Source organism: Hylobates moloch, unplaced genomic scaffold, assembly GCF_009828535.3.
Source record: "Hylobates moloch isolate HMO894 unplaced genomic scaffold, HMol_V3 SCAFFOLD_10, whole genome shotgun sequence".
In the NCBI taxonomy this organism is placed as follows: domain Eukaryota; kingdom Metazoa; phylum Chordata; class Mammalia; order Primates; family Hylobatidae; genus Hylobates; species Hylobates moloch.
In genome coordinates, this window is record NW_026652285.1 from 15,078,526 (window position 1) to 15,105,638 (window position 27,113).

At 43.0% G+C, this 27,113-nt stretch overlaps 1 protein-coding gene and 1 long non-coding RNA gene across 7 annotated transcripts in view; one reads left to right on the forward strand and one right to left on the reverse strand.

The window, feature by feature from the left end:
- TADA2A (transcriptional adaptor 2A) overlaps positions 1-15,662 on the forward strand; it is a 73,693-nt gene extending 58,031 nt beyond the window's left edge. For 4 of the 6 annotated variants that reach the window (XM_058445277.1, XM_058445276.1, XM_058445278.1 and 1 more), the window contains 7 exons: positions 3,871-3,981; positions 5,908-5,979; positions 6,991-7,083; positions 8,844-8,976; positions 9,538-9,581; positions 12,971-13,044; positions 15,225-15,662. In XM_058445277.1, the coding sequence (XP_058301260.1) occupies positions 3,871-3,981; positions 5,908-5,979; positions 6,991-7,083; positions 8,844-8,976; positions 9,538-9,581; positions 12,971-13,044; positions 15,225-15,410 (713 nt within the window). In that variant the 3' untranslated portion in view covers positions 15,411-15,662. The remainder of the gene's footprint in view (positions 1-3,870; positions 3,982-5,907; positions 5,980-6,990; positions 7,084-8,843; positions 8,977-9,537; positions 9,582-12,970; positions 13,045-15,224) is intronic. The other 2 variants (XM_032163079.2, XM_032163080.2) reach the window with 1 other exon arrangement.
- A 2,563-nt stretch (positions 15,663-18,225) lies between these two features.
- LOC131384390 (uncharacterized) lies at positions 18,226-25,880 on the reverse strand. The gene is made up of 3 exons (XR_009215197.1): positions 25,752-25,880; positions 24,581-24,717; positions 18,226-18,332 (listed from the first exon to the last, which is right to left on the reverse strand). It is a non-coding gene; the product is annotated as an uncharacterized LOC131384390 (long non-coding RNA).
- Between the last annotated feature and the right edge of the window lie 1,233 nt (positions 25,881-27,113).

A 27,113-nucleotide genomic window follows, 5' to 3' on the forward strand; every position in this document is an offset into this window, starting at 1 on the left:
GGTCTTGCACTATTGCCCAGGATGGAGTGCAGTGGCGTGATGGTATCTTGCTGCAGCCTTGAACTCCTGGTGCAAGTGATCCTCCCACTTCAGCCTCCTTATTACAGGCTCGAGCTATCGTGCCTGGCCTTTATTATTTTAAATATCAGAGATACCTAAGCAGGGCAGAAAAAGTCCCTGTACTTTTTCTTCTTCCACAACATAGAGGCTTCCACAACTAAGAAGGATGATGTCATAATAACAATCACGATGTTTGTATTAAAATATTTGTAATAGTTGTGTGTCATAATATTCTTTTTTTGTAAAGAATAACCTAATGGTTAGGTTTGTACAATAACCTAATGGTTATTGTAAAACATATCCCAATTGATAGATTCTTGTAGGGGTATTTATTTAATAATACATAGCATCGTAGGGTTCAGTCAACAAGGTTAAGTGTCTTTTTAGTCTAAATAAATATCTAGCCAGGCATGGTGGCTTGCGCCTATAATCCCAGCTACTTGGGAGGCTGAGGCAGTGGATCGCTTGAGCCCAGGAGTTCAAGGCTGCAGTGAGCTATAATCATGTTACTGCACTCCAGCCTGGGCAACAGAAAATCTATATTATTTTTTGAAAATGTAGCCATGATCATAAGTATGTTACATTTTAGGTCCCTTATTATTTATTTATTTTTTGAGACAGGGCCTCACTCCAGTTGTCCAGGCTGGAGTGCAGTGGCTCAGCTCACTGCAGTCTCCACCTCCCAGGCTCAGGTGATTCTACCACCTCAGCCTCCCAAGTAGCTGGGATTATAGGCATGTGCCACCATGTTGTCAAGGCCGGTCTTAAGCTCCTTGGACTCAAGCAATCTGCCCACCTTGGCCTCCCAGAGTGTGAGCCACCATGCCGGCCTTATTTCCTCTTTTTACTTTATGTTATATATTTTTCAAGTTACTGTAGTGTTTTGAGGATATCAGTTTTTATAGGTTACATAATATGTACTTTATTAGTTGAATATGTTGTATATATACATATAAGAGATATAATTATATGCTTAACTTCTCTCTTTAGGTGTTTAGCTTGTTTTCAGTTCTTTTAGTCATGACATAAATAATGCTATGATGAACTTGTGAATAAAGCTTTGTCACTATTTAGGATTTTTTTAAAGGTAGATTTTTAGAAGTGGGATTAATACATCTAAAATTATGACCACTAAAAATTATTTATGCCTGCTGCCAAGTTGCTTTCCAAAAGATGGTTGTGTTAATTTCTGTTTCTTCTAGCAGTGTATGAGATTCCTTAGTGAACCCCATCCTTATCAAGACCTGTGGATTTGCAAAAATAATTCAGGATCAGATTAATTGGTCAGGTTCTAGTAGCCACAGTAGTAGGTTCTCTATCTGAATTCCCGGGTTTTCCATAATAGGTCAGTTAATTTTTTATCTTTACTGCTTGTAGACATTGACTCTTAGATAAATTCTTCTTTCAACTGATAGAGGTCAGTTTGGCTTCATTATTCTGTTATCTATATTTTTTCAAATAGAGGGCTGAGGGGAAGCTCTGTTGCTTCTGAGAGTGTAGAAGTAGCATGTGCAATGTGGTTCAGAGGTTTTCAGTTGCCATTATACTGAGTATACGATTGACCTTAATATGGTAGGCAGGGGTTTTTTTTCTTCAAATTTAAAAATTTTACTCCATTTTCTTCTGCTTTGTTTTTTGTTGTTGTTGGTTTGTTTTTTTAAATGATCTATGGCTGCTACTTAAATCAGCTTCTAGAATTTTTGGATAAAAATGTCTCCTGCAAGAGAAGAGATTCACCTAAAAAGAGGACTTAATTTAAATAGCTGTCATAGTCTGGGCGTGGTGGCTCCCAGCACTTTGGGAGGCTGAGGTGGGAGGAATGATTTTGACCCTAGGAGTTAAAGACCAGCCTGGGCAACATAGGGAGACCCCCATCTCTGTATAAAAAAGCCAAGCATGGTGGCATATGGCTGTAGTCCCAGGTATTTGGGAGGCTAAGGTGAGAGAATCTCTTGAGCCTGGGATGTTGAGGCTACAGTGAACTGTGATTGTGCCACTGCACTCCAGCCTGGGAAACAGAGTGATACCCTGTCTCAAAAATAAAAAATAAAAAGGCCAGGCACAGTGGCTCACGCCTGTAGTCCCAGCACTTTGGGAGGCTGAGGCAGGCGGATCACGATGTCAGGAGATCGAGACCATCCTGGTCAACATGATGAAGCCCCGTCTCTACTAAAAAATAAAAAAATTAGCCAGGTGTGGTGGCACGCGCCTGTAGTCCCAACTACTCGGGAGGCTGAGGCAGGAGAATCACTTGAACCCGGGAGGTGGAGGTTGCAGTGAGCCGAGATCGTGCCACTGCACTCCAGCCTGGGCGACACAGCGAGACTCCATCTCAAATAAAATAAAAAATTAAAAAGTAAGCTAGGAAAAAAAAAAGCTGTCATAAATGAAAGTCTGTATCTTTAGTCCAAGAGTAGATAGAACTAACCTAATTACTGATTGAAACGACCCAAGTAGCAGTTGGAGAGTTCCTGACTGCCCCAATCTACCAGTTATTGTTAGTCAGTTTTACTCTCCATCTTCTTTGCAGATACATCTTTGGATTAGTTGTTTGGTCAGTAGTGATCCCCAGAGTTGCTGCTCTGGTGTCTCTGCATGATATTTGCATGACAGTTGTCAAATAAAACTTCATTTGCAGTAAATTACGTTGTAGTAGTTAATTTAGTTTGGAGAAAGGTGAAATGACCCATATGAAGGATGAAAAAAACACTTGCTTGAGGATGTGTAGGTGGGACATGCAAGAAATCACACTTTTTCTCAGCTAATGGGAAATCTTCTGGATGGATTATTTTGTCTGTAGCTTCTTTGTTTTCCTGTGGGAGTTAATACCATAAATTTTGGCCATAATTCTTCCTAAGAATGTAAGATCTGCCTTTAATTGTCTCGTCCATTACTGCCAGCAGTTCCTGCCCCTGTGTAGTTTAAAAGACAGTGAGGTGGCTGGGCATGGTGGCTCACACCTGTAATCCTAGCACTTTGGGAGGCTGAGGCGGGTAGACTGCCTGAGCTCAGGAGTTCAAGACCAGCTTGGCCAACATGGTGAAACCCCGTCTCTACTAAAATACAAAAAATTAGCCGAGCGTGGCGGCATGCCTGTAATCCCAGCTACTTGGGAGGCTGAGACAGGAAAATTGCTTGAACCTGGGGAGGCAGAGGTTGCAGTGAGCTGAGATCACACCACTGCACTCCAGCCTGGGCCACAGAGGAAGACTCCATCTCAAAAAAAAAAAAAAAAAAAGACAGTGAGGTGGCTGGGCGCGGTGGCTCATGCATGTAATCTCAGCACTTTGGGAGGCCAAGGTGGGTGGATCACCTGAGGTCAAGAGTTCAAGACCAGCCTGGCCAACGTGGTGAAACTCCATCTTTACTAAAAATTCAAAAATTAGATGGGCGTAGTGGCGGGTGCCTGTAATCCCAGCTACTTTGGGAGGTTGAGGTAGGAGAATTGCTTGAATCCAGGAGGTGGAGGTTGCAGTGCACCGAGATCACGCCAATGCACTCCAGCCTGGGAGACAGAGCGAGACTCCATCTCAAAAAAAAAAGACAGTAGATGTGGGAGATGAGTAGTGCTCAGTGGTGGAGACGATCTCCAGTGATAACAACATCCCTGTGGGATAGTTGCTATGGTGCTGTCATTATGATTAGTGTTTTGCATTCTTGGCTTTCCTGTTTGCTTCCTGTCATGGATAAGTTAGTCATGTGAGGTTATGAATAATGTTCTTCCGTTTTACTAATTGTAAAAAAAAAAAAATGCTGAAAACTCAGGGATCCTTACATTTCCCATGGCACATTTATGTTTTTTCTCTGTAGTAATGGAACGGCGGTATCCCAAGGAGGTCCAGGACCTGTATGAAACAATGAGGCGATTTGCAAGAATTGTGGGGCCGGTGGAACATGACAAATTCATTGAAAGCCATGCGTGTAGGTGGTTTTTGAGCCTTGAGCGGTATTTGTTTGTGTATATTTATATAAATAGGAGAGATAATGATGTGTTTTATGTGAAGTGCTATAAATAAATAAATAGATATTTCTCTCTTTGTTCCCGTTTATTACCATGAGACAAATTTGGGACTGTGGGGGTGGCAGAAGAGAGGTTAAAAAGCCCTAATGACTTCCCCCATTGCCCCAGATAAACAATAATTTAGTAGTTTTTCTCCCTGCTTTGTATCATGGGAACTTTCAAATATATATAGAAGTAGAGATGATAATATGATAAACTCCCGTGTATCCATTATCCAGCTTCAGCAGTTTTCAACACATGGCCAGTCTGGTTTCATCTTTACCACTCACTCTTTCCTCCTGCCCTCAACTGGATTATTCTGAAGCAAATCCCAGACATCATTTTATTTTGTTCATAAATATTTTAGTATTAAAAGTAGTTTTAAAAATGAGGACAGAGATGGATAGCTTGTGGAGATAGTACTTCCATCGATCTCTTGCCTTTCTGTGGTATTTCTGTGAGAGATCTACCTAGTTACCATTTGATTTTTCACTATAAAAAATTAAAAGTTGTTATGAGGCCGGGCGTGGTGGCTCACACCTGTAATCCCAGCACTTTGGGAGGCCGAGGCGAGAGGATTGCTTGAGTCGAGAAGTTCGAGACCAATCTGGGCAACATAGTAAAACTCCATCTCTATAAAAATACAAAAGTTAGCCAGGCATGGTAGTGCACACCTGTAGTCTCAGCTGCTTTGGAGGCTGAGGTGGGAGGATTGCTTGAACCTGGGTAGCGGAGGTTGCAGTGAGCTGAGATCACACCACTGCACTCCAGCCTGAGCGACAGAGTGAGACCCTGTTTCAAAACAAAAAAACAATATGTTGGTATGGCAGTAAGGCCTAGATTGTTAAAATAATATGGAGTCTGGCTTATTCTGTACCTTTCATCATAACATTTGTGTATGTGGCCTCTAAGTTTAGTTCTGGGAAGGTATTCTACTAAAGCCCTATTCTCATCATGAAAATATTTCTTATGTAGCATTGCAGACATTTATCTGAGCCAGGTTGGTTGTCCTCACCAAACACCTTGTTTGGTTAGCATTCTTTGTGTGGTTTGTACCAGGTGACTGATCCTTTACTTCCTGTCCCAGTTTGGGACACACCCCTGGTTTATGTGTCACTCCAAAGAACTACACCTCATGGATTGTCCAGGCTCTTCCTTCATTCTCTGTTTCAAAAGCAGCCAAATTAGAATGATTTGTAGAACTTTTAACAGAAGATAGTTTTAGAGCAGGGAAACTTGGTTGATAAAAAAATTATATTTTGCCTGGCGCGGTGGCTCATTCCTATAATGCCAGCACTTTGGGAGGCCTAGGCGGGTGGATCACCTGAGGTCAGGAATTCGAGACCAGCCTGGCCAACATGGCAAAACCCCGTCTCTACTAAAAATACAAAAATTAGCTGGGTGTGGTGGTGGATGCCTGTAATCCCAGCTACTCAGGACACTGAGGCAGGGGGAATCGCTTGAACCCGGGAGGCGGAGGTTGCAGTGAGCCGAGATTGTGCCATTGCACTCCAGCCTGGGTGACAGAGCGAGACTCTGTCTCAAAAAAAAAAAAAAAAAAAAAAAATTGTTACTTTTGTAGACAAATGAATTCAACCATTTCACTAAGTTTTCTAGAAGACAGTTCCAGCTGCTGCCTCTGGAGACAGCAGCTGGAAGACAGCTGGAGTAGGTTTTCCTCAGCTCTTGGGTAAAATTTCTAATGAGAAGTTACCAACAAGTAGGATTCTCCAAATGAACTTGCCTAGTCTTATAAGGCAGAATTAATGAAAATGCTCAATAGCAAAAGTGCTCACTAATGTTTTTGTTTTTGTAATTTTTTCCTTCATCCCTTTTGGGGAAAACAGTGGAATTTGAACTCCGAAGGGAAATCAAGAGGCTCCAAGAATACAGGACAGCAGGCATTACCAATTTTTGTAGTAAGTATGCTTCAGCTACATACCGTACCTGAGGGCAAGTATCTTCCAAACACACAGAGGAAGTCTCTGAGTTGTTGTGAATTTTTGTTAAAAAAACAAGCTTTCCTTTACCAGAATGCTTTAAATCTTTCCAGTAAAGTTTTGGCTATTTAATCCCTATAAATACCTTTATATAGATTATCTTTGGTAAAATAAAAGTTGTGAGACAAAGGAAAGAGAGGTGCTGCTTTAGATTTAGGATTCTGCCGAGGCTCTTTAAAAAAAGAGAATCTTGGGCTGGGTGCAGTGGCTCACACCTGTAATCCCAGCACTTTGGGAGGCCAAGGCAGGTGAGTCACTTGAGTCCAGGAGTTCGAGACCAGCCTGACCAACATGGTGAAACCCCATCTCTACTAAAAATTAAAAAATTAGCCAGGCGTTGTGGTGCACACGTTTAATCCCAACTACTCGGGAGGCTGAGGCACAAGAATCGCTTGAACCTGAGAGGCAGTGAGCCGAGATTGTGCTACTGTACTCCAGCCTGGGCAGCAGAGGGAGATTATATTTCAAAAAAAAAGGAATTTTATATTTTAGGTGTGTCACCCTTTTCAAATTTAATGATACATGGTCTTAGCATTTTTATAAAATAATGAAGTTTCAACTGGCTCCAGGTGCTTGCATCCCAGTTACTTGGGGTAGTGACAATAATTATATTATTAGCAGCTAACATCTATCAGATATTTACCATGTACCAGTCTCTATGCTAACCATTTCACCTGGATCAAGTCACTGAATTCTCATGACAAACTTACAAAGTACCATTACTTCCATTTAGTGAAGAAATTAAGGTATAAAGAGGTTACAGAGCTAGTTAGTACTAGAACCAGGTCATAAGAGATAGTGTATTATAGTAGTTAAGGGCTTGGGTCTATACTTAAAAAGCTTGAGTATAAATTTTGGCTCTCCAGCTTGCCAGCTCTGTGATGTGATTCTATCCAAATTTATTTTTCTTTCCTTTTTTTTTTTCCCTAGAGACTGAGTCTTGCTATGTTGCCCAGGCTGGTCTCAAACTCCTGGCCTCAAGCAGTCCTCCCGCCTTGGCCTCTCAGAGTGCTGGGATTACAGGTGTGAGCAACTGTGCCTGGCCTCTATTCGTTTTAATTTTCTAAGGTTCTTAGAGTTAGTGTAAAGATTTAATTAGAGATACTGCATATAAGCATAGCACAGTATCTGGCACACAATAATTCCTCAATAAATGGCAGTTTCTGTTGTTTTGCTGTGATTGTTGAAATGATCTTTAGCATTCCCTCCTTCTTCCTATTTGAAGTTTTTGTGATTATTGACAGCTGTCACCTACTATCTATAAGAAATAGTTGGCATCTTTTTTTTTTTTTTGAGATGGAGTCTGGCTCTGTTGCGCAGGCTGGAGTTCAGTGGTGCCATCTTGGCTCACCACAACCTCCGCCTCCTAGGTTCAGGTGATTCTCCTGCCTCAGCCTACTGAGTAGCTGAGACTACAGTCACGCGCCACCATACCCGGCTAATTTTTTTTCTGTATTTTTAGTAGAGATGGGGTTTCTCCATGTTGGTCAGGCTGATCTCGAACTCCTGACCTCAGGTGATCCGCCTGCCTCAGCCTCCCAAAGTGCTGAGATTACAGGTGTGAGCCACCACGCCTGGCAATAGTTGGCTTCTTAACACAGCCCTGTGGGTGCAACATAGCCTTATGGATGTAAGTTCAGCCTAGTATAATGGTTCTTTAACAGTGGAAACCATTTTTGAAATTAAATTTTGTGTGGAGCCCCAATCTACAAATAAGATAAAAGTGGGCCGGGTGCGGTGGCTCACGCCTGTAATCCCAGCACTTCTGGAGGCCGAGGCAGGCGGATCACCTGAGGTCCAGAGTTCAAGACCAGCCTGACCAACATGGAGAAACCCCGTGTCTACTAAAAATACAAAATTAGCCGGGCATGGTGGCGCATGCCTGTAATCCCAGCTACTCCGGAGGCTGAGGCAGGAGAATGGCTTGAACCCAGGAGGTGGAGGTTGCTGTGAGCCGAGATCGCGCCATTGCACTCCAGCCTGGGCAACAAGAGCGAAACTCCGTCTCAAAAAAAAAAAAAAAGATAAAAGTGGAATTACTTTGGTTGAACTTTAATGGTTCAATTTATGTGTAGAGCCCAGGACCCGCCGGTATCTGGCAGTGCCCTTTCTCTTTACATTAACCTCTAAGATACTCCTGTGGTATCCTGGGGCTCTGTGGAACCTAGTTTGAATTTTGAAACCCACTGGTGCAGTATTTTGGAATCTGTGAACCTTTGTTAACATGTAGAAAGCACCACGCAGCTCTTCTGTTTAGTAAGATGCGTATAGAGACTCTGGTAACTAATTTTGGTTTCCTGATATTGGCTGCCTCTGAGAAATATGGAGAAGAGGTACTACATGTCAAAGAGAACTCTTTTTGTAATTCTAATTGTTTTTTAAGGAAAGGCATATGCTTATAAAGCACTTGTGTGACTTTGAAAAAATTTATAAAAATAGAAAAAACAGGAAGAAAATATGACTATAGTAAAAGTTGGTTACTTTTTGAGAGCGGAAATATGAGCAATTGTTACTTTCTTTGTACTTTTCTGTTGGTTTTTTTCTCCCAAATTTCTTACAGATAGAAAAGGAATACAAATATTTAATATTTAATACTTAGTATTAAGAAAAGGATTTCAGACTCGGGAAAATCTGCTTGGGTCTTGGAGAAATAATTGTGAAAGCAGTTTTGCAGAGGAAACAGACTTTAAGAACAAAACCCAAAACCAGTTTCTTGGTCAGTTAGGAAGCCCTTCAGTTCTGCTGCATTGTCATTGTGGTCATTGTGTTTTCTATACCCCCAGGTGCCAGAACCTATGATCACCTCAAGAAGACACGGGAAGAAGAGCGCCTTAAACGCACTATGCTCTCAGAAGTTCTCCAGTATATCCAGGACAGTAGTGCTTGCCAGCAGTGGCTCCGCCGGCAAGCTGACATGTGAGTAATTACTCCAGGGTGAAGGAGGCATTCTTTCTGGGATGCCTTGGCCTTCACATGTATTTTTGGGCACCCTAGATGGCAGAGTAATAATAATTGAGTAGCTAGAAGAATTCAGAAATATTTTAGCAGTCCATCTCAGAAACAGTGCCATACTGACAGTTTTGAGAAACAACTGACCTCCTAGAATCATACTTTACTACTTTGATCTTATTTTTTAAAATGAGTGTATTTTCCCCTAGCCTTCTACCCATGACTTCAACTCTCTCTTCATACCTAGATTTTCACTGGAGAATCATGTTTGTATCCCTTCCCCTTGAGTGGTGTTAGTGGTGTTCTGGATTACAAGCTCTTCTTAAGAAATCTGAGGAATTTTTCTTCCTCAGAACAGATTTTCTTTCCTGCTCAATACAGTGAGATATCTGTAAAACATAGTTCAGTCTATCTCATTACACTCCTTCAAGGTGACCTACCTGATAAGTGGCACCCAGTCTCACCGGAGCTTTTGGAAATCACCTTGTTTGATATGACCTAAGTTTAAATTCCTCTTCTTCATTGTAGTGATTCCGGCGTGAGTCCTTCCATTCCAATGGCTTCGAATTCAGGTAATTATTTCTCAGGCCAGAACAAGTCTTAATTGTGAAGTTTGCATCGTAGAGGTTATAGTGACCCAGCAATCTTCCTTCCTCTGTGGTGTCAGGGTGCTTAGGCAGAGTGACAGTAATCAAGTGTTAGCCCAATATATAAACATCAGTATGTTTTCGGAATCTTCATGGCCAGACAGAGACTATCCTCAGAGTGAGAGTATAGAGTATAGAGAGTATAGAGACGGGGAAAAAAGAACTTCAGAGAGGTAACTTCTTTATTTTACCAATGTTTATGAGCAGTTAGTTTACTGCAGTTGTGTCTACCACTAATTTTGAGACTTATTTCACAGGCGATACATTAAAAGCTTTTTATTATTTTTTATTTATTTACTTATTTTTTGAGACAGAGTCTTAGTCTGTTGCCCAGGCTGGAGTGCAGTGGTGTGATCTCGGTTCACTGCAACCTCTGCCTCCCAGGTTCAAGTGATTCTCCTGCCCCAGCCTCCCGAATAACTGGGATTACAGGCACGCACCACCACGCCTGGCTAACTTTTGTATTTTTGGTAGAGACGGTTTTGCCATGTTGGCCAGGCTGGTCTCAAACTCCTGACCTCAAGTGATCCACCCACCACGGCCTCCCAAAGTGCTGGAATTACAGGCGTGAGCCACCGTGCCCAGCCTAAGCTTTTTATTTTTATATAACATGAGCAAAGAAGCATGTTACTTGCCAGAAACATAAGGATTTTTAAGTTGGAGACCTAAAGTATTTCTATTTCTTTGTTTTACCTCTTTGAGTATGTACTATTTTGAGATTAGTATACAGAGCAAGATTAAGCCATATGCTATCTGATGATCCTTGGTGATTGGTAATTGATGACTGGGAATTTGGGGAGGTATGTCTCAGTAGATTCAGAATCTGGGTCTCAGATTTGTCTGCGTTAGGGACTTTTTTTTTTGTTGAGATGGAGTCTTGCTCTGTCACCCAGGCTGGAGTGCAGTGACGCAATCTTGGCTTACTGCAACCTCTGCCTTCTGGGTTCAAGCGATTCTCCTGCCTCAGCCTCCCAAGTAGCTGGGATGAGAGGCACCTGCCACTATGCCCAGCTGAGTTTTGTACTTTTAGTAGAGATGGGGTTTTGCCAGGTTGGCCAGGCTGGTCTCGAACTCCTGACCTCAGGTGATCTGCCTGCCTCAGCCTCCCAAAGTTCTGGGATTACAGGCGTGAGCCACTGCACCTGGTCACTGTAGGGACTTTTTTTTTCCCATTTATTCCTTTATTTCAAGTAATTTTTTTCTTAATATGGAAGGAAGAAAAAGGTAGTGTTTTAGGGGAGTAGCCAAGACAGTGAAATCAAAGTTTTATTTTGTAAGTTTCTTATTGCCAACACTCTACCCCTAAAATCTAAATAAAACTAAGTTAATACTGGCTAATTAAAATGAAGGAACTGGGCCAGGTGCAGTGGCTCATGCCTGTAATCCCAGCACTTTGGGAGGCTGAGGTGGGCAGATCACCTGAGGTTGGGAGTTCGAGACCAGCCTGACCAACATGGTGAAACTCCATCTCTCCTGAAAAAAAAAACATAAAAATTAGCTGGGTGTGGTGGTACACATCTGTAATCCCAGCTACTCCAGAGGCTGAGGCAGGAGAATCGCTTGAATCCGGGAGGCAGAGGTTTCAGTAAGCCAAGATCGCGCCATTGCGCTCCAGCCGGGGTGACAGAGTAAGACTGTCTCAAAAAATAAATAAATTAATTAAATTAAATGAAGAAACTGGCTAACATGATCATAGATTTTTGTTCTCTGTACCATCTGCACTGACTTGTTCATTGTTTCTTTTTTCTTTTTTTGTGAGACAGGGTCTCCCTCTACTATCCAGGCTGGAGTGCAGTGTGTGATCATGGCTCACTGCAGCCTCAAACTCCCAGGCCTAAGTGATCCTCCCAATTCAGCTCCTGAGTAGCTGGGACTACAGGCGAATGCCACCAAACCTGGAGATTTTTTTTTTGGTAGAGACAAGGTCTTACTATATCACCCAGGTTGGTCTTGAACTCCTGGGCTCAAGGGATCCTCCTGCTTCAGCCTCCCAAAATGCTGAGATTACAGGTGTGAGCCTCTGCACCCGGCCTCTTGTTCATTGTTCCTAGCCTGTGTTAGCCTTTCTCGTCCCTTATATTTAGGCTGAGGAGATCTCTTGCTCTCCTTTATGTTATGAGTTCTTAAGGCATCTATGTATTGGAAGCCTGGCATCTTTGATTGTAGCCTAGCCTCTGGTGACTTTTGTGAGGAACCAAATGGTTTTATCTCCCTTTTTGAGGATTTGGAATAATCCCTTATGCCTTTTGTTGATATAACAGAGAAGCCTGTTTTCCACCAGAGGAGCTTGTAACAGTCCCTCCCCTTTCTCTGCCCCACTTGAAAAGCAACCTCTATAAAACTTCAACATTTTCTTTGCTTAACTCAGTCTATCCATTCCCAGCTGAATACCAATCCCTAATACGCCTTCAAAACAAAACCAAAAAAGTTTTGCTCATCAAGCTTCTCCTCATGGCCTGTGACCTCCTACTTGGGTTTCTTTCTCAGGTGTGTGAGTTGACCTCAGCCCCTGCTTTGCCATATAATGCCTCATTGTTCCTGTTTGTGGATCTTGCAGGTAAACAGGGCTACTTTGGAAGGAACAGATAGTCCCTCACATAATAAAAAAGAAGGGCCTTTTGCTGGCCTAACAGTCTTTCTTTGATCTGAAGGCACACAATACTTGGTTAATTACCATGTTTGCCTTGTACTGCTGGCCAAGTGGCAAGGATTAGGGAATGTCTGTTCTGCAGTTATTATTTCCATTCATCAGCTGTCAAAGCAGGCATTGTGTGACCTTTCTTAACTGGATGACATCTGGGCATCAGATTTTAGAGTCTCCTACATGGTTAGGAAGAAATACGTGATAGTCGGGCATGGTGGCATATGCCTGTCTTCCCAGGTAGTTGGGAGGCTGAGGCAGGAGGATCACTTGAGCCAGGGAGATTGAGGCTATAGTGAGCTATGATTGCAACACTGCACTCCAGCCTGGGCAACAGAGTGAGATCCTGTCTCAAAAATAATAATAAATAAGAGATAACTACTGTGGTGAGTAGTTACATTTGATGCTAAGGTATGTGTGACTGTATGTGTATTTTAGCAGATTGTGGGTAATTCATGTGCCCTGAATATGTAATTCATTTTTATTTTCAAGTGAATGTTCGGGTGCCTATGTTGTTAGCTAAACAGACCTGAGGGAATGGGACAGGATTTCCTAAGCTGGATACAGTGATCCTATACCTAGCTGGCCTGGCTGCACTGAACTTTTTAATACTTTACGCCTGAGAAATTGTCACTCCTATTAAATCTATGCTGTTTCCTTTCTCTGTCTATAGGTAGACGGAGTGCACCACCCTTGAACCTCACTGGCCTCCCTGGCACAGAGAAGCTGAATGAAAAAGAAAAGGAGGTAACAAAAGGGGGGGGGGGGCTGGGAGAAAGAGAATAGGGGCTGATTATTCATTGAGTTGTCATTAAAAATCCATTACAGGGTCACACCCCTTTTGTTTCATTCATCTAACATATATGCACAGCTCTGGTGAATCCTAGAAGTCCAAGAGCTAAAGAGCCATTTGTGGCAGATTTCAGAGAATTGCTTACCTTGTCACTCTACCACCATCCCTCTTTTGGGGAAAGCACATGTGGTATGTAAATTACATAATAATAGCAACTATCATCTATTGAGCACTTGCCATGTGCTACTCTACTAAGTGCTTTATGTAAATAAAATTAATTTTTTGTAAACCTAAAGTAACTTTTACATGAAATAGGTATTTCCTATTAGAATGGCTGCCTTGAAAAGTTCTATACTTATTCCAACAACATAATCATTATTTAAAACATTTTTGTAAATTGTCTCCAGAGCATGTTTATAAACATAAGGAAAAGATTTTTACATCATACATAGTCATGTTAATTTTGATTTTAAAAATCATTATTTTTTTATTTTTATTTTTATTTATTTATTTATTTTTTTGAGACGGAGACTTGCCCCGTCGCCCAGGCTGGAGTGCAGTGAGGCAATCACAGCTCACTGCAGCCTCCGCCTCCCAGGTTCAAGTGATTCTTCTGTCTCAGCTTCCCGAGCAGCTGGGACTGGACTACAGGCGTGTGCCACCACGCCTGGCTAATTTTTGTAGTTTTTAGTAGAGATGGAGTTTCACCATGTTGGCCAGGCTGATCTTGAACTCCTGACCTCATGATCCATCCACCTCAGCCTCCCAAAGTGCTGGGATTACAGGCGTGAGCCACCTTGCCCAGCCTATTTTTTATTTTTATTTTTTTGAGACAGTCTCGCTCTGTCACCCAGGCTGGAGTGCAGTGGTGTGATCTCGGCTGTCTGCAACCTCTGCCTCCCATGTTCAAACGATTCTCCTGCCCCTGAGTAGCTGGGGCTACAGGCGCCCACCACCACACCCGGCTAATTTTTGTATTTTTAGTAGAGACGGGGTTTCACCTTGTTAGCCAGGCTGGTCTTGAACTCCTGACTTCAGGTGATCCACTCACACCAGCTCTCAAAGTGCTGGGATTATAGATGTGAGCCACTGCGCCCGGCCTGATTTAAAAAATTATGTGACCTACTTTTTCCAATTGCAGTCATCAGACATGTCTTCATATTGATTTTATCTGTTTCTAAAATTTAAAGCCAGCCTCATAAGAGTCATCATCAGGAGTTTTCAGAAAACTGTGTCACATCTCTGAAGTCTGTTCCTCTTTTGGAGGAGTTCCTCTTTTGCTCCTCATATGCTCCTTTTATAATTCCCAAGGTCAGTTCCCCATCTCCCACCATATATCATTAGTTCAGTTCAGATAATAAGGAAGGGTCATAATGTAGGGGTTAGTGTTAGTCTTATTTTATCCACCAGGAACAGTAAGGATTAGTTTGGGAGTGGAAGGAAATGTATGTAGTATCTATGTATTGCTGAAGAAGGTCATAGTTCAGCCTGATTCAAATATTGAATGGCCTGGAATTTCAAGCTTTTTTTATCCTTACCCAAAAATGGTGACCTCAGACTCCTCATTGCTAGATAATGTGGCAATTTTCTAGATTTTTAGCAGTTAAAGTTACCTCCTCTTAGCAAGGTCTCTTTATCTCCTTTCCCTTTGAAGTAGGAAATGTAATCCCCAAAGCAGGGACTACTGCTTTATGCTGACACTAAAAACAATGTGATGCAGCCTTGAGAATCCAAGTGTCTGTGCATCCTTCCCCCACTGTGCCCCATGGCTCTTCCCTGACCATTGGTGCTGGGACTGTACCTGGGCATTTAGTGTTTGACTCCTGAAAGAGCCAGGCTGCTCCTCAGGAGCACATATTTGTAATCCCTAGCAAACCCAGGCCCCTGAGCCAGCTGGCACGTGCTAAAGGCTCTTCTAGCATCACACCCTGGCTTTCTCTTCCTGGGTGTGTGTCCTTAGGGAGTGTTCTCTCCAGAGAGGAAGAGACTAAATGGAATGTAGTCCAGCCACCCATCAGCTCCTATAAATAGTTGGAGGTTGATGTCACTTTAAAAAAATTTTTTGCTATACCTGCTGGATTAAATTACGAAAATGACAGATGTTAATGTTTATTAAATTTGCCATGTCTTGCAGCTCTGTCAGATGGTGAGGTTGGTCCCTGGAGCCTATTTAGAATACAAATCTGCTCTATTGAACGAATGTAACAAGCAAGGAGGCTTAAGACTGGCGCAGGCAAGAGCACTCATCAAGATAGATGTGAACAAAACCCGGAAAATCTATGATTTCCTCATCCGAGAAGGATACATCACTAAAGGCTAAGGCTCCAAGGGCTTGGGATCAGAAGTCAGAAGTTTGGAATGTGGTGGGTCAAAGGACAGTGTGGGTGGGCATTCTGTAGAGTTGTTTTTCAGCTGAATTCTCATAGTGAAAAGAGGGGAAAGGACAAAGGAAACCTTAAGTTGTATTAAGTCTGCTTTCTTCTCCATCCTGCTTTAAAACACTCCTGTTGTTGGTATTGTGCTGCAGAGTTGTGTGCTAGATAAGCTATTATTAAATGTGAGTGGGCATTCATTCCTAACACCTCTTGTAACTAAAAGAACCATAGTACCTCACATCACAGTGCTGGTAGAAATAGAACTAAACCACAGTCTGTAGTCCCAGGAGTCCAGCTCAGATCCTTATATTGCGAGGTAAGTTTGCTGATTATCTGCCTTGCCTTCAAACACTGCAGACAGATTTAAAATAAAGAGAAAGGTTTTAGAGCGTAAGAAAGCTCTCCTCGAAGGATTTTTTAAGCTGACAACTTTTTTTTTTTTTGAGACAGAATTTGCTCTTGTCCTTCAGGCTGGAGTGTGATGGCAAGATCTCATCTCAGTGCAACCTCTGCCTCCCAGGTTCAAGTGATTCTCCTGCCTCAGCCTCCCGAGTAGCTGGGACTACTACCACACCTGGCTAATTTTGTATTTTAGTAGAGACAGGGTTTTGTCATGTTGGCCAGTCTGGTCGCAAACTCCTCACCTCAGGTGATCTGCCCGCCTCGGCCTCCCAAAGTACTGGGATTACAGGCGTGAGCCATCGCGCCCAGCCTAAGCTGACAACTTTTATGAGTAAAGGGGAAGAAAATATCCTTATGATGGTCTTATCCCAAACTGCATCTTTAACTTCGGCTGGGCAAGGTGGCTCGCCTGTAATCCCAGCACTTTGGGAGGCTAAGGTGGGTGGATCACGAGGTCAGGAGTTCAAGACCAGCCTGACCAACATGGTGAAACCGTCTCTACTAAAAATACAAAAATTAGCTGGGTGTGGTGGCACACGCCTGTAATCCTAGCTACTCAGGAGGCTGAGGCAGGAGAATTGCTTGAACCCAGGAGGCGGAGGTTGCACCGAGCCGAGATCGCGCCACTGTGCTCCAGCCTGGGCGACAGAGTGAGACTCTGTCTCAAAAAAAAAAAAAAAACTTTAACGTCTGGCTTTGTACTTTGCAGTCTGCCTGTCTAATCTGCAGTAGTCTTTTGAGGAGGTGGCACCGGATATAACATGTCTCTGTTATTTTTAGAATTAATTAAAATGTTTTGCTATTTAATTTGTGGGTGTGTCAAATATTCTGGTAACTGAAACACACTTAAGGTGTTGGATGCCCGCCCCATCACGCTGCACTGTCTGCTGTCATATGTGTCCTGAACTCACCCTGTTTTTGCCCTGGGTTTCCCAGGATACCAAGCCCCTGAGGATGGAGATGATGCAACAAACCTCAGCTTTGCTTGGATTGAGACTTGAACCCTATTTCTCAATGGTGAAAGGCTAGCCTGCAATAAAAGCTGCTTTTAAAACAGAAGTAAAGCAGCTTTATATATGGGACTCACTAGATATGAGGGTGAGTAGCCCCACCACATGTGAAACTTGGTCCTCAAACCTTTCTGCAGAATAAGAAGCCAAACTTACGGTTATCTTGTTTCTGTTAGAAACAAAGTTGTATATAGAAATAACTTCGTCAGAATCTACACAAATACATCAAATAGTTGACTCTTTAATTCCTTCTACATTCAAATATCTAATTAAAATATTGTGTGCTTTGTTGGAAGCATCTGCTCAAACTTTTGACTGTTGTAAATATGCATGCAGCTGGGAAGGGATTCATCTAAGGGATGAGAAATGAAAAAGACACTCTCAGGACCTGAGGGAATTCAAATAGAGGACTTCGATTTTTTAAAAAGAATGACGTGGAAATGATCTATTTTCCTTGTATAGTCATATCTCGTAGAAAACATTTTACCACTACCATCACCCCTAGTTGGTTGTGAAGTGATTGCCTCTTATCCCTGAAAGGAAACTCCTGTTCTGAAAAGTTGGGATGCATTAGACATCAGTGTTAGGTGATGTCTGTTGTAGTTTGAAGAGTCCTTAACCTTGATTAAGGAAGGCTTCCTGGGAGAGGTGGGCTTTTGGGGCAATTATATGATAGAGAAGAGAGAGAAAAATGGCAGATGGAAGTGGGAGACAGTTCCACACACGGGGGGTGGAGAATGATGTGGAGGCAGCAGTGGGTGTAAGGACAATGGTGCCAAGAGATTTATTTGGCTAGAACACAAGGGGCAGCTGGGTAGTTAGGAGTGGGAGGATGGTAGGACAGTCTGACAGAAACCTTGGAACCAGTTGAACTCTGAAAAGCTGATGGGAAATCAGTAGATTTCATGAGGAAAATGGCATGGTTGAAAATAGTAATAGAAAAATAAGACCAAAGTTTTAAATGACTGGATTTTCAAAAGTAGGATTATTATTTCTTTGGTATACCCAACTTTGCAAAGATACGTAGCATTGCATCCTTCCTCTTTGCTTCTAGACAGGGTTGGCCATAAACCAACTACAGTGATAGAGGTCTCCCCAGATTGTCTCAGAAGAGAGAGGGTTTACCCTGAAACTTAATGACATGAATAAGACCTGTTTACTGAAATTTTTACTGCAATTTAACGTTAAAAGTTTCCGCTGGAGTTTTATGCATATTTTTCTAAGTGGTGGGAAATAAAGAACAGATCTCTTTCCATGTAATGACTCTTCTCTGTGGTCAAAGACCAAGACTCTGTCTCTTGAGATACCAATTAATACGAAATATTCACAGTTTATCTTTTCCTAGGTCCCAATTTCTTTCCTTTTATTGTTAACTGTCTTCACTTCCCCCGCTTTTAAAAAATCTGAACTCAGTTAAGCAACCAGTCATGGAAATCTTCCTCAGCTGGGGGTTAGCTGGAAAAGGGAGAAAACCAATGGCATTCATCAATAACAACAAAATCCCAGTTTGCAAGTCATTCTAGCTTTAGGAAATATGTAGGTATGTAACAAGAGAAAAAATCTCCATTGAAGAATCAGAGGCCACGTTACACAGCAGTTTGGGAAAACTCACTCATAAATATGTATGAATTTTATTATTTCTTTGGTGAACCCAACTTTGCAAAGCTTTACGCCTAGAATCCCTCCAAAAAACATTTTTTCACCCATCTTTAAGCAAACAGTGGTACTGTATTCTCAACAGCATTCTGGGGAACTTCACCCATTCATTTTTAAGGATATCTTTGTGGACACCTTCTAAATATACATTGCATTATTCTTGACAACACAGGGTTTTCTGTATCTTATATGCACCTAGCTTTTTGTTTGAATTTCTAAAAATTATATTTAAATAAAAGTTTGATTCAAGAGGTACTGCTGATCTGGAAGCTTTGCTTTCCTTTCCAATGTGCTTAGCCAAATTCAGCTAACCTTTCCCACATCTGCCAGAAAAGACCATCTTTAGAACACCAGGACACTGCCATGTCTGTGGTCTTGCATAGAAGAGTTGGCCAAGCTAAAAGATTTCTATTTAATCAGACACAGGCTGGGTGCAGTGGCTTATGCCTGTAATCCCAACACTTTGTGTGGCTGAAGTGGGAGAATCACTTGAAGCCAGGAGTTTGAGACCAGGCTGGGCAACACAGCAAGACCCCCATCTCTACATTAAAAAAAAAAGAATGCTGGGTGTGGTGGCTCAAGCTTTTTGTCCTAGCTACTTGGAAGGCTAAGGCAGGAGGATTGCTTGGGCCTGGGTAGTCAAGGCTGCAGTAAGCCATGATTGTGCCACTGTAATGTAGCTTCAGTGACAGGGCAAGACCCTGTCTCTACCAAAAAAAACAAAAAAAAACGATACCTAGTCCTTTTGAGCCAAATGTAAGTGAAACAGAACAAGAGCAGGGTCAGAGCAGCCTGAATAGTAATAGTCTTGCTGACATAGGCACTTGATTTGGGAGTGAGAACAACAGTGAAGAGCTTTTAGGCTGGTGGCTCATGCCTGTAATCCCAGCACTTTGGAAGGATAAGGTGGGCGGATCACTTGAGATCAGAAGCTCAAGACCAGCCTGGCCAACATAGTGAACCCCAGTCTCTACTAAACATACAAAAATTACCCAGGCGTGCTGGTTCACGCCTATAATCCCAGCCTCAGGGAGGCTGAGGCAGTAGAATCACTTGAACCCAGGAGGCGGAGGTTGCAGTGAGCCGAGATTGTGCCACTGCACTCCAGCCTGGGCAACAGAACAATACTGTCAAAAAAAAAAAAAAGTGAGGAGCTTTTAACTTGGGAATTTGGAACCTAAGTAGCCAGTCCTTGAGGTATGCATCAGAACTGATGTGTTAGTATGCTGTGTTTGAGGAGGGAAAAATAAACAGTTTCTGAGAGGTATGGAAAACCAGTTTCTTTGTCTAATGGCAGGGAGTTCTTTTTCTGTTGTTCGTTGCCTTGGCTTCCAGCAGTTAAGGTGTACTGCAATCAAACTGCCCTTTGATTTGATTGACTAAGCTACAAATCAGAGACATTATTTAAGGGAAAGATGAATGTCGTGCATCTGCCATTACAATTCCTTTGTCACTTGAGTAGCTTGTTATGCATCGTGTCCTAGGTGCCCTTCCCTGTTGACAGTAGGAATAAGGAAATGGGGCTAGCACAGGAAGTTACCACTAAAAGGGTTCAAACCCCTGAAAACTACAAAAAATTTATTTCATAGATGTAGCCCTGAAGGTCACTGTACTTACCCTTGTCTTTGAAAACCCTGTAGTTAAATTTTGCCAGCCCAGACTTGGGCTGAATAATTGAGTCTGATGCACCTATTTTCTATGTTAGAGCACCGGAATGGATTTTTGTGGCACCAAACTAATCATTTGGTTGAATTAACCCCCTCTTCTTAACCAAGCAACACTTTTTTCATCTTGGTCTGGTCTCCCCTGAGGCCGTGGGTTGCAAAAATCTTCCAGGTAGCTTATAATAATCCTGCCTTGGACCAGAGTTGTGTTGAACAGAATCAGCATCTTAGGAAATATGGAAAGGAGAAGGCCTCACAGTTGTAAGAAACCAGCACTTTCTTATGCAGAAATGCTGAAATGCTGCCATCGAATTACCCTTATTCAGTGAACTGACAGCCAAGTGCCACCCCATGACACTTCTAACATATCTCTCCTCTTGTTGGAAAGCTAGCTGCCGAGTATACTCTCCATTTCTGAAATTGTTTGCAATGACCTAAGACTTTCCTCCTATCGAACAATATATAACTATTGATTTGGATCCTTCCCTCACCCCTCACCTTTCATTATCATCATTTAGGGAATTCCTTTAAAACAGAAAAACATACTAAGAAGTTAAAAATTAGTGGAGGGCAGGCGTGGTGACTCACACCTGTAATCCCAGCACCTTGAGAGGCTGAGGTGGGTGGATCACTTGAGGTCAGGAGTTCGAGACCAACGTCGCCAACATGGTGAAACCCTGTCTCTACTAAAAATACAAAAATTAGCCGGGTGTGGTGGTGCATGCCTGTAATCCCAGCTACTTGGGAGGCTGAGGTGGCTGAGGCAGGAGAATCGCTTGAACCCAGGAGGTAGAGGTTGCAGTGAGCCAAGATCGCGCCACTGCACTACAGCCTGGGTGACAGAGTAAGACTCTGTCTAAAAAAAAAAAAAAAAGGAATCTGGGCTGTGGGCTGTTACCATTTCTGATAGTTACTACCAGAGATAACTAACTCCTGGACCGAGGGAGAGAATAGTGCATTTGCCCAATTGATGTCCCCTATAAGAAAACTGATGTTTTTATTTCAGTTTCTAATCTTTAGGAAGTTGTCAAAGATGAAAAGGCCAATTTTTGGGGTAATTTAATAGCTTTTCCCAAAAATTATTGAAAAAGCACAAAAAGTTCAGAAATGCCTCGAAGACTCTAGCTGAGATGGATGGACTGACTTGAACTTTTTAGTAGCAGACGAGACAGCAGGATTCCGACCCTGAGATCGTGGTTATTTGCTTTGGAGAGGTGGGGTAACAGCTTTTCCACACAATATCCCTAGTAGGAACCTCTTTTTGGCCTTTTTAAGGGCAAACTGCAGCTGATAAAGCCACTCCAGTGGAGGCAGAAGCATTTATCTAAGCTCTAGCCACAGACAGGTGATAGGAATGTCAACCTCACCTGGCTGTCAACCCCAACAAGAAAATCTTGGCCTTGTTCTGGGCATGCATAGCTTCAGATTCAGGACACCTGTCAGATCTAAAATGGGCATGGGTTTTAATTTCATTTAATTTCAACTTCCAGTGATACAAATGGAAGATGCAAAGCGAAATGCTTTTGAGAGCAAAGTCTCCCAGGGGTGCCTCCGCCCGCCCCCAGCGACAGTGGAAAAGAAGGCGTTTGTGGGAGAGAAGGGTGGCTATAGACGTCATTGCATCATCCAAATCCCAGCTGTGACCTGGCTCAGAGTTTTCCAGTTAAAAATAACCATGGCTTACAATTGGGGGAAAAGAGTAAACTGTTGCGTCTCCATGGAAACTAGGAGTGTGTGTGTGTTGGGGGGTGGGGGGAAGACAAGCTACAGATTTCTAGCACATGTGGCAAGATGGGGTGGATGTAGGGACCAGAAGCTTAGAGGCCCTCTGATGAAAGTTGATACCCCTATTTAGCGTCCAGGATGTGGGCAGACACTGCTCCAGGGCTCTGGAGACACTGCATCAAGGATTTGTTTACAACAATATGTACATCTTGGGTCTGGTGAAGAATTAATTTGAGTCTTCTGACTTCCTGTAACAGATTTGCTACTATTTGGCAAAGCAAAGAGCAGATGAGCAAGACTGTAGGTTAGATGTTGCCTTTTAACCAATCTGGGAACCTCTGCTACCTTTCCATTCACATTCTATTTCTTAGCATATTCAGCACACCTTCATTTGCATATTCAGTAGTTTGGTTATGATACATGTAGTAGTTTATAATTAGAGGAGAAGTCTCCAGGTTTTTTGGGCTGGTTTGGAAATTTACTCCCCTTCAGTAAGTCCAGGTTTTCTTCTTTGTTCCATGAGCTTATGCAAAGCATCATTCATTAGCTTGTTTGTCTTTAAAGGTAGGTCTGTTATCATTTCTGGTATACTTACTACCAGAGATAACTAACTCCTGAGGGGAGAATAATTCATTTACCCTTTTTAAAAAGGTCTCTTTAAAATTTTCTTTTCTTCCAATACATTCTAGTTGTAAACAAAATCGTTTTATTTATTTATTTATTTATTTATTTATTTATTTATTTTTGAGACGGAGTCTCACTCTGTCGCCCGGGCTGGAGTGCAGTGGCGCAATCTCGGCTCACTGCAAGCTCCGCCTCCCGGGTTCACGCCATTCTCCTGCCTCAGCCTCTCCGAGTAGCTGGGACTACAGGCGCCCGCCACCACGCCCGGCTAATTTTTTGTATTTTTTAGTAGAGACGGGGTTTCACCGTGGTCTCGATCTCCTGACCTCGTGATCCGCCCGCCTCGGCCTCCCAAAGTGCTGGGATTACAAGCGTGAGCCACCACGCCCGGCCAACAAAATCGTTTTAAACACTCATTTTATTTTTTTTGAGACGGAATCTCACTCTGTTGCCCAGGCTGGAGTGCAGTGGCGCGATCTCGGCTCACTGTAACCTCTGCCTCCCGGATTCAAGCAATTCTCCTGTCTCAGCCTTCTGAGTAGCTGGGACTACAAGCGTCTGCCACCATGCCCAGCTAATTTTTATGTTTTTAGTAGAGATGGGGTTTCACCTTGTTGGTCAGGCTGATCTCGAACTCCTGACCTCAGGTGATCCACCCGCCTCGGCCTCCCAAAGTGCTGGGATTACAGGCGTGAGCCACCGCGCCCAGCCATTTATTTTTTGAGCTGGAGTCTCACTGTGTCACCCAGGCTGGAGTTGCAGTGGTGTGATCTCGGCTCACCGAAACCTCTGCCTCCCTGGTTCAAGCAGTTCTCCTGCCTCAACTTCCCGAGTAGCTGGGATTACAGGCGCACACCACCAGGCGCAGCTAATTTTTGTATCTTTAGTAGAGATGGGATTTCACCATGTAGGGTCATGCTGGTCTCCATCTCCTGACCTCAAGTGATCCACCTACTTGGGCCTCCCAGAGTGCTAGGATTACAGGCGCGAGCCACCTTGCCCCACCAAAACACCCATTTTAAAATAAGAGTTTATAGAGCAGGCTGGGCACAGTGGCTCATGCCTGTAATCCCGGCTACTCGGGAGGTTGAGGCAGGAGAATCGCTTGAACCCACGAGTTGGAGGCTGCAGTGAGCCGAGATCGCGCCATTGCACTCCGGCTTGGGCGACAAGAGTGAAACTCCGTCTCAAAAAAAAAAAAAATAGAGCAAATAACTGAGGAAGAAGTAGGGATTGTTGACACTACTGGCCCTCTACAGCTAAATGCTTTCTTGTTTACCTGCCTGGTGTACTGAAAAGATCTCAGCACTAATCCCTGTTCTGGTATTTAATAATAATGCAACCTTGGGCAGTTTCTTAATACTTCATGTCTAAAGTGTGGTTGGTAATACCTACCTGACTGGGTTGATGAAGATTAAATGGGCCGGGTGTGGTGGCTTACGCCTGTAATCCCAGCACTTTGGGAGGCCAAGGCAGGTGAATCACCTGAGCTCAGGAGTTTTCTTTTTTTTTTTTTTTTTTTTTTTGAGACGGAGTCTCGCTCTGTCGCCCAGGCTGCAGTGCAGTGGCGCGCTCTCTGCTCACTGCAAGCTCCGCCTCCTGGGTTCACGGCATTCTCCTGCCTCAGCCTCCCGAGTAGCTGGGACTACAGGCGCCTGCCACCACGCCTGGCTAATTTTTTTTTTTTTTTTTGCATTTTTAGTAGAGACGGGGTTTGACGTTCGCCAGGATGGTCTCTTATCTCCTGACCTCGTGATCCGCCCACCTCGGCCTCCCAAAGTGCTGGGATTACAGGCGTGAGCCACCGCGCCTGGCCTGAGCTCAGGAGTTTGAGACCACCCTGGGCAACATGGTGAAACCCTGTCTCTACTAAAATACAAAAAATTAGCTGGGCTTGGTGGTGCACGCCTGTGGTCCTAGTTGCTCGCACCACAGCACTCCAACTTGGGCTACAGAGTGAGACTCCGTCTCAAAAAAACAAACGAACAAAAAAACAAAAACAAAAGATTAAATGGGTTAAGGTATATAACACACCTGGTGCCTCCCTTCCTTTTCTTTTCCCACTGAGCCTTTGACATTTAGTTTCACTGCAGTCAGGTATGAGCAGTACATGATTTTCCTGTACCACCCAATTCACATCATGCAAAAATCTTACAGAGGGACATGAAGATCTGCAAGAACAAATGTTAAAACAGACAGATGTGCATTATACAAGGATGTTGTTTATCTTGAAATTCTCATCACTGCATGGCTACTGCCGAAGGATTGAATTAAGGGAAAAACATTTCAGAGACAGATTTGAAATTACCTGATTATCCTAGACATGTTGTAATGTTCCCTTTTATAATGCCTGGCTCAAAAAGCTTGATGTCAGGTTACAGAACTGTATTCATACTTTGATTGTAATTGTGTTAACAAAAGTAAAAAATCTTGCATACAATCAAGACCAGAAAGAAATCCAGATGCTAATTGTTGTTTTGTTAAGTAATAAAATTGTGGTAAGCAATGCTTTTTCTCTCCTTTTTGCTTTTTTTTTCTTTTTCTTATTTGTAATGTGACAATTCTTTATTACCTGGAAAGTACATTTTATGAGAACTGTGAAAACTCGGAAAGCAGAAGTTCAAAGTATTTTACATTTAATAACATCTAGCTAATCCTTGATATCTAGATAAGGTGCTACTTTACATCTTATGAAATAGCACAAGCCTTAGGCAAACTTCCGTAGTAGAAGAAATGTGTTCTGAGACTTCTATCCTGCTAGTTTTTAAGAAATCTTTTCTCCCAGAAACCTGGTGTCCAGTGTCCCTCTCAAATCTGCCAAAGGACAGTAGCTTAAAGATTTATTTATCTCGGGGAGTTGCATTTTTATAGCCATCAGTGGCATCTAATTTGGAATTAGAGGCACAGGAAAGCAGGCCTTCCGAATCTCTCTGAGCCACAAGACCCAATGGCACCCTGAAATCAAACTTCTGTAGACTGGGAGCCTTGTTGACCGCTGTTCCCCAATTCTGACAGATCAAAGCTGTTGCTAATTTGTTAACCAGAGGCATTGATACAAATGGAAGATGGAACTATTTATTCTGAGGGACCCATAAAAGTCTGATTAATCTAAGGAGCAGTCATTGCCCAAGCAGTTAAGGAGAATATTTTTGGAAAGGCAGACATCAGAAGCTAAGCAGAGTACAAATTTCCACCCTCTACTTACTGTGTTAATCATATCAGCTCTCACTCTTCGTAGATGCTGCCCTGCTCGAAAGCACTGCTTATTTAGCAGGGAGTCAGGAGAACCCAAACCCTCCCTGGGCATAGACAAATTGTAATTTTATAGCAGACAGCCTCTAAAATGTTTCTACATCCACAATAGTTGATACTGCCAGGCGCAGTGGCTCATGCCTCTAATCCCAGCACTATGGGAGGCTGAGGCGGGAGGATTGCTTGAGCCTAGGAGTTCGAGACCAGCCTGGGCAACATATTACTTAAAGAGACCAGGTCTCTTTAAATAGTAATAACAGGGCCAGGTGCGGTGGCTCACGTCTGTAACCTCAGGGGGCATCACCTGAGGTCGGGAATTCAAGACCAGCCCGACCAACGTGGAGAAACCCTGTCTCTACTAAGAATACAAAATTGGCCAGGTGTAGTGGCGCGTTCCTGTAATCCCAGCTACTCGGGAGGCTGAGGCAGGAGACTCACTGGAACCCGGGAGGCGGACGTTGCTCTGGGCCGAGATCGTCCCATTGCACTCCACCCTAGGCAACAAGAGCGAAACTCCGTCCCCCCAAAAATAATAAAAACAGTAATTAATTAGCCAGGCGTGGTGGCGTGCCTGTAGTCCCAGCTACTTGGGAAGCTGAAGTGGGAGGACCACCTGAGCCCGGGAAGTAGAGGCTTCAGTGAGCCATGATGGCACCACTGCACTCCATCTTGAAGCCTATCTAAAAAAAAAAAAAAGAAAAATTGGCACCTATTAAAAAACTCACATACTTATAGTCTAGAAATGTGCTGTCCAGTAAGGTAGCCACTAGCCACATGCAGCTATCTAAATTTACTAAAATAAAATTTTAAATTCACTTCCTTAGTTACACTAGCCACATTTCAAGTGTTCAGTAGCCACATGAGGCTAGTGGCTACTGTACGGGATAGTGGAAATACAGAACATGTCCATCATCACACAAAGTTCTACTGGACAGTGCTGGTCCAGAAGAGAATACCTTCAAATTGCATTTTTGGTAGAGGCATGTATAAGCCCGCACTTCCACATTCTGTAAAGGCATAAAGCGCCTCCCTACCCCGGGGCATGTCTGTACAGTCATTAAATAGTGTGACTTCAGCACTTCTTTCTACTTAATCTCTAAATCTCTAAATCTTGACGCGCACATCGCACAGAACACAAACTCTATTTTAGCCCACCTCCCTCCTCTTCACTGACTCTTCATGGTAGGTTTAGTTCCTATAATCCATGAAAATGCCTAGCTCCTTGTCACTAGAGCTTGTTTTGGAAACCTGCCTACAGTGTAACAAGCTGGAATGTGAAGAGGGATGCATCTATGCTGCTGAGTCATTGAATTGA